General features: G+C 33.8%; 2 protein-coding genes across 4 annotated transcripts; both read right to left on the bottom strand.

Moving 5' to 3' along the window:
- Positions 1-916: 916 nt before the first annotated feature.
- LOC126723076 (malate dehydrogenase, cytoplasmic-like) lies at positions 917-6,827 on the bottom strand. 2 transcript variants are annotated; one of them, XM_050426337.1, is made up of 7 exons: positions 6,566-6,827; positions 5,458-5,616; positions 5,186-5,361; positions 4,096-4,373; positions 2,084-2,191; positions 1,848-1,959; positions 917-1,238 (listed from the first exon to the last, which is right to left on the bottom strand). In XM_050426337.1, exons 1-7 carry the CDS (start codon positions 6,738-6,740, stop codon positions 1,197-1,199), a joined length of 1,050 nt encoding a protein of 349 aa, XP_050282294.1. In that variant the 5' UTR covers positions 6,741-6,827; the 3' UTR covers positions 917-1,196. The 2 variants fall into 2 exon arrangements, with proteins under 2 accessions (XP_050282294.1, XP_050282293.1); XM_050426336.1 differs by having other exon boundaries at positions 919-1,238; positions 2,084-2,222; positions 6,566-6,825.
- Positions 6,828-8,084: 1,257 nt separating this feature from the next.
- LOC126723078 (malate dehydrogenase, cytoplasmic-like) lies at positions 8,085-13,694 on the bottom strand. 2 transcript variants are annotated; one of them, XM_050426338.1, is made up of 7 exons: positions 13,004-13,694; positions 12,172-12,333; positions 11,905-12,080; positions 10,030-10,307; positions 8,999-9,134; positions 8,793-8,904; positions 8,085-8,355 (listed from the first exon to the last, which is right to left on the bottom strand). In XM_050426338.1, exons 1-7 carry the CDS (start codon positions 13,140-13,142, stop codon positions 8,255-8,257), a joined length of 1,104 nt encoding a protein of 367 aa, XP_050282295.1. In that variant the 5' UTR covers positions 13,143-13,694; the 3' UTR covers positions 8,085-8,254. The 2 variants fall into 2 exon arrangements, with proteins under 2 accessions (XP_050282295.1, XP_050282296.1); XM_050426339.1 differs by lacking the exon at positions 8,999-9,134.
- Between the last annotated feature and the right edge of the window lie 632 nt (positions 13,695-14,326).

Below are 14,326 nucleotides of genomic sequence, written 5' to 3' on the forward strand. Positions count from 1 at the left end.
CTTAAGGAACCCTTCCAAAAAAAAAACAGGTCCTACAAAATTGAAATGAATGAAAACATATGATTGTTGACAATTTTAATTATTAGTATGGTGTTTGGTGAAGTTGTTTTCAAGTTTGCAAATACATGAAAAATAAATCTACACACATACATACATACATATATATGAGAAAAGATAGTGGTGCCCTAAGGGCATTGGTTTATGAAATATTTTTAGAATTTTTTATGGAAAATTAAAAAAAAAAAAAAACAATTAATTGTTTTGACAGTTTTTTATATTTCCAATGAAAGTGGTATCAAGCCTAAGGGTATCCATTAACAAGACCAATATATAGTATTTAAAAGCTGAAATATAGCATTTATACGCTACTATTGAGTCACATCATTGTAGTGTAGTATTTCAGTCCATTGGGTCCATTTTAGTCCACTTCATCCCATTCAATCTAATTCAGTCCGCTTGATCCATTTGGTCTACTTTAGTCCATTTGGTTCCATTCACTTCTATCCATTTTGTCTCCTTCGGTCCATTCGGCCCATTGTTTGGAAGTGAGAATTTTAGTTTATATCAAAACACAATCTTCATGGCTATATATTTAAATGTGCCTATAAATTATTTGAGCAATCTCAGTTGTAATTATGTGATAAGTTTTGATTATCATGATAATCTCCTTAAGAGAATGAGAAATTTGAAACTTAAAAATTTTGGTTGTACCAAAATAAATTAGGAAAATATAATGTATAATAATAATAGTTAGAAAAATATGGACCACTTCAAAAAACACAAAAAATAATAAAACCATATATTTGTAAAAATAGAGAGATAGAAATTACTTTTAGAAATTGTTTAATTTTTAGGGAGAAAAAATTATTTATAATAAAATTTAGAGAATAAATTATACATTATACCACATTTCAAAATAATTATATATTTCCATATATCACGTGGGTCTGCGACTTTTAAATAAATAAAATCACAATGACACATCTTGTTATGCCATTTTTCCAAAGCTAGTAACCGATAGATAAAAGTTGTACATAAAGTAAGAATGGAAATTGGAACTCCTTTTTTTTTTTTTTTCTTCTTTTCTTTTCATGTATTTATTGAGTCTTCTTCATTATTCTCCATGAAAAGATGGGTTCATTGTTAGTCCAGGCATGACTTGGCCATTGATATTTCTTCCTCGAGATCTTTTGCTGCTAAATCCATCTTTTGCCTTGTAAGCGCATCGATTGTGAGCCCTGCCATTGCATAAATAAGTTCCAAACATTGAATGCACTTTTTTTTCTTCCTATTGATTTGATAGTTATAATAGGAGAGAATGAATTTGAACCTGGAATGTTTCAATTGAAAACACCAAAAAAATGCTAGTTGAGCTATAAGGCTCCTTGACAACATTGAGGCACTAAAGCAAGTAATAACATAAAATCTGGACCATTTCACAAACATTTTGGAATAAAAAATGTTGACACAAAAGTGCAGTAGGTTCTCATGGTTATAAATACTCATTCATGAATCTTCAATTATAGTACTCAGCCTCACTTTAATCATCATTTTTTTTAGAAGAATTGATTTAATCATCATTGATTGCTCATTGGTGAATGGGAGCTCTGAGCTCTGTGCATTCATTGTTTTAGTCCATAGTATTCACAAAATATATCCTTCTCTTTTTAACAACTACACACGTTTGCTAAAACCATTACTTAGATCTAAGAAATAATTGACAAACAACATATATTCCTCCATGTAGGTTTTAGTGATTTCTAGCTTCTGAAACACTGGAAGTAAAAGTTCAACTCTCAAGGAAAGAAGATGTAACATTTACAACATATAGAAGCCACAGAACTTACCCTGCACAATTGACCATTTCCCTTTCTCACATTTAACAGGAAAAGAGTAAATAATATCCTTTGGGATCCCATAAGAACCATCAGAATACACTCCCATGGAAACCCATTTTCCCTGAATTCCAAAGACAAAGGGGAAATTACAAAAGTTAACAACAAACAAAATAAAATAAAAACAGAATATAAAAGCAAATAAGTTCTGCATGATCAAATGCTATTTGAGATGAAGGAGAATCAACCTTGGGAGTCCCGTAAACCCAATCATGTATATGATCACAAGCTGCACTTGCACAAGACACTGCACTGTTTGTTGATTTCTGAGATCTGTTCCAGGCTGCGCCACGCTGCTGCACATTGGTGATGAACTCGGTTTTAAACCTATGACATACGAAAAAAAATGGAGACTTATTGGGAGTGAAGCAAAGTAAATAAAAGACAAGGATGCATAGAGATGTGAAGATTGGCAACATCACCCAGCAAAGGGTTGCAACCTAAAATTTCAACATGGAAACTACTGTACCCTACTTCAACCTAAAACATTGGAGTTTAATAACTCTTCAATGTCAAAGCTAGGTCCTAACAGGGTTCAAGACCAGGTCAAGTATAAAAAAAAGATTGGGATCCTTGGGCACGAGTTTTAACTTTTTAAATAGAATGTAAAGTGGAGATAGTGTCCGAACTCCTAACCATTTGTTTTGATACTACGATAAATTACCAATTTTATTAAAAGTTTAAGCTATTAAGAAATGTTTAGTTTAATCATTTAACCATAATTCTAACATGTACGAATTAGTTGATAGACTATTGCCTAATATATGAATGATAACTTAAGGAGAACCATAATTTCCCTGGGGCACTTTTTGTCTTCATAGATGATCAATCGCTACTTATCTTGAAGAGGGTACTGAGTAAAAGGGAGCAACAAGTGATAAAAGTACCCAAAGAAAAACTTCTAAATTAGACTTCTGCAATCTTACCATACCATGCCTTTAGCACTGGTTAAATCTAAAGAGCTTTCCTTAACTTACGTACATAGTTTGGTTGGACTTTGCTCTCAAATCCTTTTAATTATTTAATTTTATTTCTCAATCCAATATTCCATGCAGGAAAGCATTCTTTACATCTGTCTGCCATAGCTTCCAAGATTTACTTCTTGTTAAGTGCTAACACAACACGTACAATGATTGTCTTTGCAATTGGGCTAAACATTTCATTATAGTCTAGCCCATATTATCGAGAGAATCCTCAAACTATGAGTTGAGCCTTGTATCTCCCTACCAATCCATATGCATGAGTCTTACCTTTAACACCCATTTGCAAGAAATGAGTTTCACATCCTTGGGCTTTAGCACAATGTCTCAAGTTTGATCCTTCTTTAGTATGTGAATTTTTTCTTCCATTGCTTTTATACATTCTTCACTTTGAGATGCTTATTCATATGTTGACAGCTCTTTTATGTTGTTATCCTCTGCAATTGCTGCATTTGCACACTTGGAATAAAGTTTTTGTTACCTTGACGACCTTTTGTAGTTATGGGATTTCTTCCTTTTCTATTCTAGATCAATCCTCCTCTAGTATCCTGTGGTTGTACACTAGTTTGCCAAGGACTTTGAGTCACTTCTCTAGACTGTGGCTCACCTTCATCTTCAAAAATTTTTCATATCAGTTTCTGTAAACTGATCTTTCTCTGATTGCTCCCCTCATCCTCTGAATCATTTTATCTTTCATCTCCCTTGAGATTGGCAATGATGCAATCTCTTTTTACCACCACGAAGATGCTTCATCAAATTTCACATTCTTCAAGGTGTAACGACTGTTAGGTCACAGCATCTTTAACATTTTCTTTGGCTATCGTAGCCCACGAAGATGCAACAGTTTATTTTTTGAACATACTGCAGAGATGAATAGGTGCAAATGCATATCAAATACAACCAAAGACTTTTAACAGGAGAGGGATTCCTTCAATTACCAAAATTATGAATGTTAATAAGAACTAGCAATCAGCTATGCTAGAATAATGGTTAAATAATTCAATTCATCATTTTCTAATTTTCTAATATTTTAAGTTTTTGGGATAAAGTGCTAGTTTATTATAGCATTAGAGTAAATGGCCTGAGTTCTAAGCTCTAACCCCTATGTCTGCTGTACCTCCCACTTAGAAAGTCAAAAAGGTAGTTTATCAACCTATGTCTGCCAATAATTTAAACATGTGAAGTGGCAATAAGTAAACATGTTGGATATCTTGACCTACCAATGATCGTCAGGAATGCATTCTTTAACAGGTTTCTCTTCGTTTTTTATGGTGACAGTTGCATGATTGATGTCCGGATATTGATTTGCATAGTGATTGCCCCATATGATTACGTTCTTGACATTGCTAACAGGAACCTTTACCTTCTCAGCTATTAGGCTTAATGCTATGTTATGATCAAGTCGTGTTAGACATGTGATGTTTTCCTCTGGAATTGAAGGAGCAAACTGTTTCAAGATGAGTGCATTGGTGTTTGCTGGGTTGGTAACAACTAGCACCTGCATAATAAAAGCAATGAAAAGGCATCAACATTTAGAAATCTGGTTTCACTTGCTTTAATTATAAATAAGTTGGAAACAAACTAAAAAAGGCACAATTGTATTGTCATTTAGTTGGATAGTTCCTTTACTGACAGATGCAATTTGGAATCATCCATGTTAAATCATTTGAGCACCTTTCTCCAAGTAATTTTCCTAATCTTGATATAAGAGTTTTGCATCTTTATTCATTATAACTTTTATTCCCAATACGCTGGTTGTTGGACCCATGCCCTTCTTTTCAAACGTTGATGCCAAGGACTTTATTTTCATCATCATAACTGGAAAGTTTCCTGCTAACAATGTGTCCATATATAATGATAATATTATTAATTTTTTCTTGCACCTCCATATATAAGCACAATTATCTAACGGACACATTTTGAAACCAATCTCTTAATTTTTTGGAAAAAGAAGTTAGTTTTTTTTTTTCTTTCTAGATGGTGAAAAATATATGCATTAATATGATGCTGATCTTGCAACCCAAATCCCTTCCCTAAACTCTCAAGCACTTTGTGCATGGATAAGTAGCATCCCACCTACAAGGATAGAAAGTATTTTTACTTCAAAACATCTTGAACATCCGATTTCATGACTTTTAAAGTAAATGGAGCTACAGATGCAAATAATTCAAATCTATGTAATGTGAACAAATAAGATTCTAAACCAGTGTCATTCAGCAAAAAATATTAAAAAAATCAAACCAATGTCGGAGATGGGTGTCCCAAGAATCTTATACCTAAACATTGAAGCACATTTATGGGGTTTCTTACCTTGCAATCCGCAGCAGCATGCTGCTCCAAGACCGAAGCTACATCCTTGTAAATAGATACATTTTTAGACATCAAATCCTTGGTGTCCAAACCATCCTTTCGTGAGTATCCAGCAATCATAATAGCAATATTGACATCTTTACAAGCTTCAACATTGTCGTTGGTAGCAACTACTTCTGTTGAAACATATTCATGACAAGATTTAAGAAACCTCAAGGGAAAGAATAATTCTATCTACCTCAGTATATAGCTCTCACAGATAAGAGACATACGTTTCAAAAGAGGAAAGGCAGAACCAAGTAGTTCCATTTTTAGTGAATTCAAGGCTTCATTTGTCTGTTCAGTATCAAGCAAGTGCAGAATCACAGGCTGATCAGGGCCCAGCATGATTCCCCTTGCAATCATTGGAACAATGGCATAACCTATTTGCCCTGTTGAGCAAAATCAAAATTTTGAGCTACAGATACACAAACTTTTATCATGTCTAGAAGAAAGAATTCGCCAACTCATATAATTGAAAATAAAATTAACTTGCTCCTTGACATGTAACAACAGTCATATTGATATTATGTTTTTTATTTAACAGATATTAATCTAGCTTTTCCTTCAATTATCATTCTTTTCCAACTATTTGGAAGAGTACAATGTATAAGATAATATGATTTAACATCAACAAAGAACTCACAGTTTTTAGGATTTCGTTGGATAATTTACAGAAATGGCATTTATACTCATTTTCAAAGAAAGCCACAGATTTAAACACTTCCATTGAAGAATTATATAACAGAACAGTATTGCAGGAAGTCATGAACCAAATAGAAAACATATATGGTTTTCAAGTGAAGTGAAGGATAAATTTGAAGAGAAATAATTAAAATACTCTGTTTAGATAACTTTTGACAACAATTGAGACAAAAATCATGAAAACTTGGACAAATTTGAATGAAAATTGAACTTCGCAGCAATTGGGGTCAATTTGACCTTCACTCCCATCAAAGAAAACTTGATAAGTTGCCACTTTTCCTAAAAACTTAAATTGTTAGGAAATGGGAAATGAAATCTGTATGAGCTAAAGATGCCAAAAGAAGAAACCACACGACAAGTATCCACAAGCATACAAGAAAATTTAAATTAAGCTATTATGTAAAATTGGAAATTTTGAGGTTTGACATTTGGAGAACAATCATTTTTGTCAATTTGAATGAAAATTTAGATGACTGGTTCAGAATTTCAGCCAAGAAAAAAAAATCAGAAAACTGAAAATTTTGAGATTCAGCTATATCGATGTTGGGGACATAATAATATAACAGGTCAATCAAATATTTCTGGCAAGGACCAAGATAAACCAAATAGGATATCAGATTGTGCTAGCTTGCATGCCTGTAGCACCCTTGACCAACACTTTCATTGGTTCCTTCACTCTCTTAAAGAAGCTCCAAATGTATCTAATAAGCCACCAATACAATGCAATATAAACCAAAACAATGTGACCCTTGTGAAGCAATTCAAGATACTTAATTTTCCGGAAAACAGACAGATCAATAATCAGTTCCATCTGGATTTCTTCACAAAGCAAGCCCAACTTGCATCATGCATATGTATATGAATGATATTAAAGGTCCGTACAACAAAGCTTTTCAGATGCTAAAGAAAATTGCATAGCAGCATAAGAGATGCAAAAGTAAAAGAGTTCTCCCCAATCCAAAGAAAAGAACATACCCTTCTTTTTGTTTTCCAATCGTACTAAGGAAAAAGATAAGAATATTTAAGTTATGAAAGTTCCCATGAATGCAAAATTCACTTTCATCAAAGCACCACAACCAAGCTAAATGGTTGTGCTACACTTAGTTTAGAGGAGGCTTTTACTTTCCTTTGCTCATTATTGACAATCACGTTGTGTCATTTTACTGCACTTTCTAAGCTTCCAAAAAAAAAAAAAAAAAAAAAAAAAAAAAAAGAAGAGAAAATATTGAAAATAAAGTCACATAATAAGAAAAGAACGGTAAGTTGTGCCACGCAGGGTTTTTTGTGTGTGTGTGTGTGTAAGCGCGCCTATTAGGCTAATTTCCCAAACATATTAGTTATGTGCCCAATTTTGAAATATTTTTGTTATGTGACCACTTTTGAAACTCGAGTACTCGAGTTTCAAAAAGAAAATCATAAAATGATATATTTTTTAAAGTTTTTAGAGACTCGAGTTCCAAAAGTGGTCACATAACAAAAATGTCTCAAAATCAACTTATCACACTTAGGATTTGTTGTAAAAATATTAAGAAAATGTTGTAGATATATCATTTCTTATTAAATTGCAAGTGTTTAAGATTTTAGTGGGTATGGTACTCTAAAAAAACCACATAAAGGAACAGTTGAATAAGTGCAACCCATATATGTTTTTTTTTTTTTTTGATAAAAAGTATGACCCATATACGATGATAATATAAATTAGATTAAATTGTAATTTGCACAGTAAAAATTAATGTAATTTTGATTTTGCCTCCTAAAAGTTTTAAAATTTGAGTTCATTATCCTAATGTTATATAGCGTTTGGATTTAAACCCTTCTGTCTTATAGGTTGATGGACTTTCCATTGAATGACAGTTAAGTTTAAGCTTGTGGCCAGTGCATCTATGCACTACACGTTATGATGTAAATACGTGTCCAGTGCACTGATGCATAGGACGTAAGCCGTGTCCTGTTAGTTAAACTCAAAGCAACATAGTTAAATTGTTAGTCTTTAGCATTTTTTATGACTTCAAAATTTCATATTTTATAGGATTTTTGAAATAATTAATAGAAACTTTAAATGACTAATTAGAAAGTGAATGAAAACATGTGATTAGTGACATAGAACTGATTATTGAATTGGGGGAGGGCCTAGGTGAAGTCGTCTACACTTCCGTTAACACATGAAAAAAAGATAAATCAGAATGGCTCATCTTGTTCTGTTATTGTTCCAAAGCTTACAAGTGATGGATAAAATTTGTACATAAAGTTAGAATAGAAATTGGAAATCCTTTTTTATTTTCATATATTTATCAAGTCTTCTTCATTCTCCAAGGGAAGATGGGTTCATTGTTCATTGAGGCATGACTTGGCGAATGATGCTTCCTCGATGAGTTCTTTTGCCGTTGCATCCATCTTTGCCCTTGAGAACTCATCGATCTTGAGCCCTGCCAATGCATAAACAAGTTCCAAACACTGAGTGCACTGAAGTAGTCTTATGCAAGTAATAATAAAAAAATAAAAAAATTGAACTATTTCACAACATTTGGAATATAAAATGCAGACACAAAAGTATAGTAAGCTCTCATAATTATAATTATTCATTCATAAATCCTCAATTATATAACTCTCAGCGCTCATTTTAATCATCATTACTCATCAGTAACTGGGAGTTCTGAGCTTTGTGCATTTCATTGTTATAGTCCACACTACTCAAAATAACCTTTGCTCTAAACCATTATTTAGATCTAAGACATAATTGACAAATAGCATATCTTCCTCTAAGCAAATTATAGTGATTTGTAGCTTCAGAAATATTAGAAGTTCAACACTTAAGGAAGGAAAATGTAACATTTACAACATTTAGAAGCCCCACAGAACTTACCCTGCACAATTGACCATTTTCCATTCTCACATTTAACAGGAAAAGAGTAAATAAGGCCAGGTTCGATCCCATAAGAACCATCAGAACAAACTCCCATGGAAACCCACGTTCCCTGAATTACAAATCCAAAGGAAAAATTACAAAAGAATATAAAAGCAAATAAGTTCTACATGATCAAATGCCATTTGAGATGAAAAAGAATCAACCTTGGGAGTCCCAAAAACCCAATCACGTATATGATCACAGGCAGCACTTGCAGCAGACAATGCACTTGATGCTTTCCGAGCTTTGATAATGGCTAAACCACGATGCTGTACGGTTTTGATGAACTCGGTTTTTAACCTATGACAAACAATTTTTATTTATTTATTTATTTATTTTAAAGTGGACAGTTGATGAAGGCCCTACAAAGGGTTGCAACCTAAAATTGAAACATGCACACTACTGTACTCCCCACGCCAACCTAAAACTTTTGGAGTTTAATAATTTTTCAATATCAAAGCCAGGTCCTAACAGGACTCAAGAAACAAGTGCATGTGTATATATACCTATACCCTAAAGATTTGAATCCTGGGTTAGGTAATTGGCATGTAGATACTACTTGACAGTACACCCAAGCTATTACCTAAAAGAAGCATGATAATCTAAGGAGAGCATAATTTCACTGGGGCATTTTGTTTTCATAGATGATGAATCACTAATATCTCAAGGGGGGGCAATAGCTACAACTACCAGAATGCTGAATGTTAATAACATTATGCATTTGACTTAGCAACAAGTTGTTAAATTACCGATTGTCCAAAAAATTTAAGCTATTGAGATATGGTAAATTTAATCATTTAACCACATACTTCTAACACTCCCCCTCACGTGAGCCGAACTACCTTTTAATAGATAAGGCTTAACACATTGGAATTTAAATGAGAGGTAAAGTGATAGGGATCAAACTCAAGACCTTAATACCATGTTAAATTACCGATTATCCAAAAAGCTTAAGCTATTAAGATATGGTAAATTTAATCATTTAACCACATACTTCTAACACAAGTAATGCTATAATAATGGTTAAATAATTATTAAATTTACCATTTCTTAATAGTTTAAACTTTTAGGAGAAGTACTAGTTTAATTATCATGGTATCAGAGGAAGTTTGATGCAAGTTATCAACCAATGTCTCCAAATAATTTAAACATGTGAAAGTGGAAATGAATAAACATGTTGGATATTTTGAGATACCAATGATTGTCTGCAACATGTTCTCGGACTAGTCTCTCTCCATCTTTAGTGGTGAAAGTCGCATGATTGACGTCTGGATAATGAGTTGAAGAGTGATTGCCCCAAATGATTATGTTCTTGACATCACTAGCATGAACCTTTAGCCTCTTAGCTATTTGGCTCAATGCTCTGTTATGATCAAGTCGTGTTAGGCATGTAATGTTTTTCTCTGAGATTGAAGGAGCAAATTCTTTCAAGATGAGTGCATTGGTGTTTGATGGCTTGGCAAAAACTAGCACCTGCATAAAAGCAATGAAAAGGCATCAACTTATGAAACAATATAAAGTCCAAAAATTAACTGCATGGAAGTGAAGATTAAGGGAAAAAAAACACTAAAAATTCCAACATTTGTAATAGTTAGAAATCTGGTTTTCACTAAAGACGTTCATAAATAAGTTGGAACCTAGACTTGAAAATGCACAATTATCATGACCTAAAGAGGGCATCTCAATCTAAAGGTCATGCAGGACGACCAAATTTTCAATGGGAATGTGTATTTGTGAAGTAAAATAAAAACAAACAGGATAGAACCTGAAGTCAGCAATGGAAAGAGGGATAGAACCCAGGAATCAACAATTACAGTTGCCTGGAATTAGTACCAAGCAAAGTAACAGAGATAAGAACCTAGGTTCACTGCCTAGGATTGCTTGTACTAAACATCAAGCGTTGGAAGAAAAACATCCAATAAAATTTTATTTATTCATAATCAACTTGTCTTCTATAGTGAAATTAAAGGAAATAACTTCATAACAAATACATTAAATACTGAAAAAAAAAATTCTGAAAAAATTAACTCATATCATAATGAGTTTTGTTCATAATAAGGAACAAAATGTGTTTGTTTAGGAAAAATAACCTAGGTGCCTTGAATTCACAAGAATGGTTATTGGAATCTACCATAAAATTAGGAGACAAAAGTCTGAATATTTATTAATTGTGTTTAAATAGTGAAACAGTCCTAGGGCTGCTAGGAGACCCTTAGAAACCTTAAAGCACTCCTAATATGGCTAGGAAAACACCCTAAAACCCTAATTCGCATTAAGTACAAAATTAGGTGACAAAATAAGAAAACATATACCCAAAAATTGCAAAACTGAGATAATTGCAAAATAGATGGGACATTATTTTGACTTTTAAATGAAAAGTTGTAACCGAATAAAATAACTAAAAATGGCAAAAATGAAAATTTCAGGGACTAAATGAAAGAGTTTTCTCAAAAATTGGCTTTGGTCGTGGTCGGAGACTCAGAGATGACGAGTTTAGCTCCTAGCATTGTTTCCCTTATAATTTTCAGGGAATTCTATCGCCATCACCAATGAATTTTTAAAAAAAAAAATTTATACAAGATAGAAATTCTACTCTTAACATAATTTAAGTACACGTGTGTAAAACTTTCTCCTGGAAAATTGAACCCTAGCCCTTCCCCCCCCCCCCCCCCCCACACCCACAAGAACTTTGTACTTGTGGAGTGACTATCATGTCAAGGGTGCATAGTGGCCATCATCAATGATTTCTACAAGTAATTTTCTACTTCCTAGATTGCTTGCGCACTAACTTTTGTTTGTCTCTCTACCTAAGGAAAGCCTATGTTATATGTTCTACATCATTAATCAGCATCAATAAGTCCAATATGGCGTCCGCACCAAAAGGTCTCCGCTTTTAAAACTTAAAACATCTTAAAGCATCCAATTTCATGACTTTTAAAGTAGGATACATATACAAACAATACAAATCTATATAAGGTGAACTTATAATATTGTAAACTAGTGTGGGTGTCTCTAAAATCTTATATGAGTTATATCATATCTACACACTCAAGTGCATTTATGAGGTCACCTTGCAATCTGCAGCAGCATGCTTGCCCAAGGCCAAAGCTTGAGCCATGTACATAGACACATTTTTAGACATCATATCCGTCCTTTCCATACCTTCCTTCCGTGGGAATCCACCAAGCATAACAGCAATATCAACATCTTTACAAGCTTCAACAATGTCCGTGGTAGCAATCACACCTATCCAAACATATTCATGACAGTTTAAGAAACCTCAAGGGAGAGAATAATTCTATCTACCTAGAATTATCTCTCAAGATAAGAGACATACCTTTTAGAAGAGGAAAGGCAGCATCAATCAATTCCATTTTTATCCCATTCAAGGCTTCATCTGCCTGCTTGATATTATCAAACAAGTGCAGAGTCACAGGCTGATCAGGACCCAACATGACTCCCCTTGCAATCATTGGAAGGATGGCATAACCTATTTGCCCTGTTGAACAAAATCAAACTTTTGAGATACACACTTCACAATTGAAAATCAAATACACTTGGTCCTTGATATAGTAACATGTAACAACAGTCATCTTGATATAATAAGACACTCTTTTCTTTCAATTCTCATTCTTTCCAACTATTTGGAAATTTTTTTTTTTTTTTTTTGGTGGAGAATCTGGAAAAGACTTCAATGTATAAGATAATAATGACTATAACAACAGCAAAACAGTTAAAATTTGAAAGATTTCTTTAGATTATCTACAAAAAAGTAATTTAAACTCATTTTCAAATAAAAATAGTGGCATTATTTAAGCGTTACATTTTCAAAAACAAATAGTAATTATTTAACCATTATTCTAACAAAAGAAATAAATGAAATATGTATATATGAGCTAAAGATACCAAAAGAAGGAAAAATGAAAACAAGTATCCACAAGCATACAAGCATATTTGGATTAAGCAATCATGCAAAAAAGGAACTTTTGAGGTTTCACATTAGGAGAACATTCATTTTTGTCGATTAGAATAAAATCTAGATAAATATGGTTCAGAAATTCAGCGAAAATAAATAAAGTTCTAGGTTCAGCTATCTAAGTTGGAGATATAATAATATTTCTAGCAAGGACCAGGAAAAGCCAATAGAATATCATATTGAGCTAGCATGCCTGCAGCACCAGTGACCAATACTTTCGTTGGCTCCTTCTCTATCTTCCGGAAGCTCCACTTGTATGTAATAAGCATCCAACAGAAAGCAATAGGAAACAAAACAACGAGACCCTTCAGAAGCAATTCAAGATACTCCATGAAAACAAACAGATCCTAAAACGGTTCTATATATGGAATGAGCTTTCAAAATAAAGCAATAGAAAATAAAACAATGAGGCCCTTCTTAAGCAAGTCAAGATACTCCATTTTCTCAAAAACAAACAGATCAATAAACAGTTTTTTGGTAGATTTCTTCACAAAACAATCCTAACTTGCAGCGCATATATATGTGTGTGTGTGTGTGATCCATCAATAAAAAATATATGAATGAAAGCAAAGCATATAAAAAGATACTTTTACAACAAGGCATTAATTTTAGATGCCAAAGCAACTTGCATAAGAGATGCAGAAGTATAACAAGAGATCTCCCCAGTGAAAGAAAATAACCTATCCATCTGTTTGTTTTCGAATCAAACTAAGGAGAAAAATAAGAATATAGAATTACGTTATGAAATTCACTAATGGCCACTAAACCCATCTAAAATTTAAAATTAAATAAACCCACTAATAACCACTAAACCCTTCTAAAATCTAAAACTTAAATAAACAGTATGACCTCAGTCTCACTCTCCCTCAGATTTTCTCAGTAACCAAACACTTTAACCTCTAGATTTCTAAACATTTTCTCAGAGAGAGAGAGAGAGAGAGAGAATTCAATTCTTTCAAGCCCTAGAAATTTTCAAAGAACGAAGAGAAACCCTAGCTTTTTCAGAGTCAGCCATGGACAATGAGAATCGAGCAACAACGTCGTCTTCTTCTTCGTCGAATTCGAGCGCGTTCTCCTTCATATCCAAAGGTTGGCGAGAGGTTCGTGACTCGGCAGACGCGGATATCCAACTCATGCGCCACCGAGCCAACTCGTTCAAGAACTTAGCGACGTCGTTCGACCGAGAGCTCGAGAATTTCTTCAACTCGGCTTCGACTTCGTTTTCTGTACCGACGATTCAATCGCCTCCGGCGGAGATCGATTCCTTGAAGAGGCTCTAGCCGAAGCTTTCGGAGTTCTAGCGGGCGTACTCGTCATCGGATTTTAGCAAGAAGGTTCTATAAAAGTGGACTCCGAGGTCGCGGCTTTGGATCGATTTGTCGGCGATAAGGAACGCGATTGTGGCAGAGGTGGAGGATGGGGATGGAGTTGTTGATTTTGATAGGGTTAGGAAGAGGAACGTGGTGAGTTTCAGAGAGTTTGGGGGGGGGGGGGGGAGGGGGGGTGGGGGAGGAGT

Source organism: Quercus robur, chromosome 4, assembly GCF_932294415.1.
Source record: "Quercus robur chromosome 4, dhQueRobu3.1, whole genome shotgun sequence".
NCBI lineage: Eukaryota > Viridiplantae > Streptophyta > Magnoliopsida > Fagales > Fagaceae > Quercus > Quercus robur.

Bases quoted from the DNA above. Each gene is read 5' to 3' on its own strand.
- LOC126723078 (XM_050426338.1), bottom strand. From the start codon at position 13,142: ATGGAGTATCTTGAATTGCTTCTGAAGGGTCTCGTTGTTTTGTTTCCT. The intron at 10,308-11,904 runs GTGACCTCATAA...GCTTTTATGCAG, and splicing joins ATGCTGCTGCAGATTGCAAG to GTGCTAGTTTTTGCCAAGCC. The intron at 8,356-8,792 runs GTAAGTTCTGTG...ATGCATTGGCAG, and splicing joins AAAATGGTCAATTGTGCAGG to GGCTCAAGATCGATGAGTTC.
- LOC126723076 (XM_050426336.1), bottom strand. From the start codon at position 6,740: ATGGAACTGATTATTGATCTGTCTGTTTTCCGGAAAATTAAGTATCTT. The intron at 2,223-4,095 runs GTAGGTCAAGAT...CGTATGTCATAG, and splicing joins TGCATTCCTGACGATCATTG to GTTTAAAACCGAGTTCATCA. The intron at 1,239-1,847 runs GTAAGTTCTGTG...ATGCAATGGCAG, and splicing joins GAAATGGTCAATTGTGCAGG to GGCTCACAATCGATGCGCTT.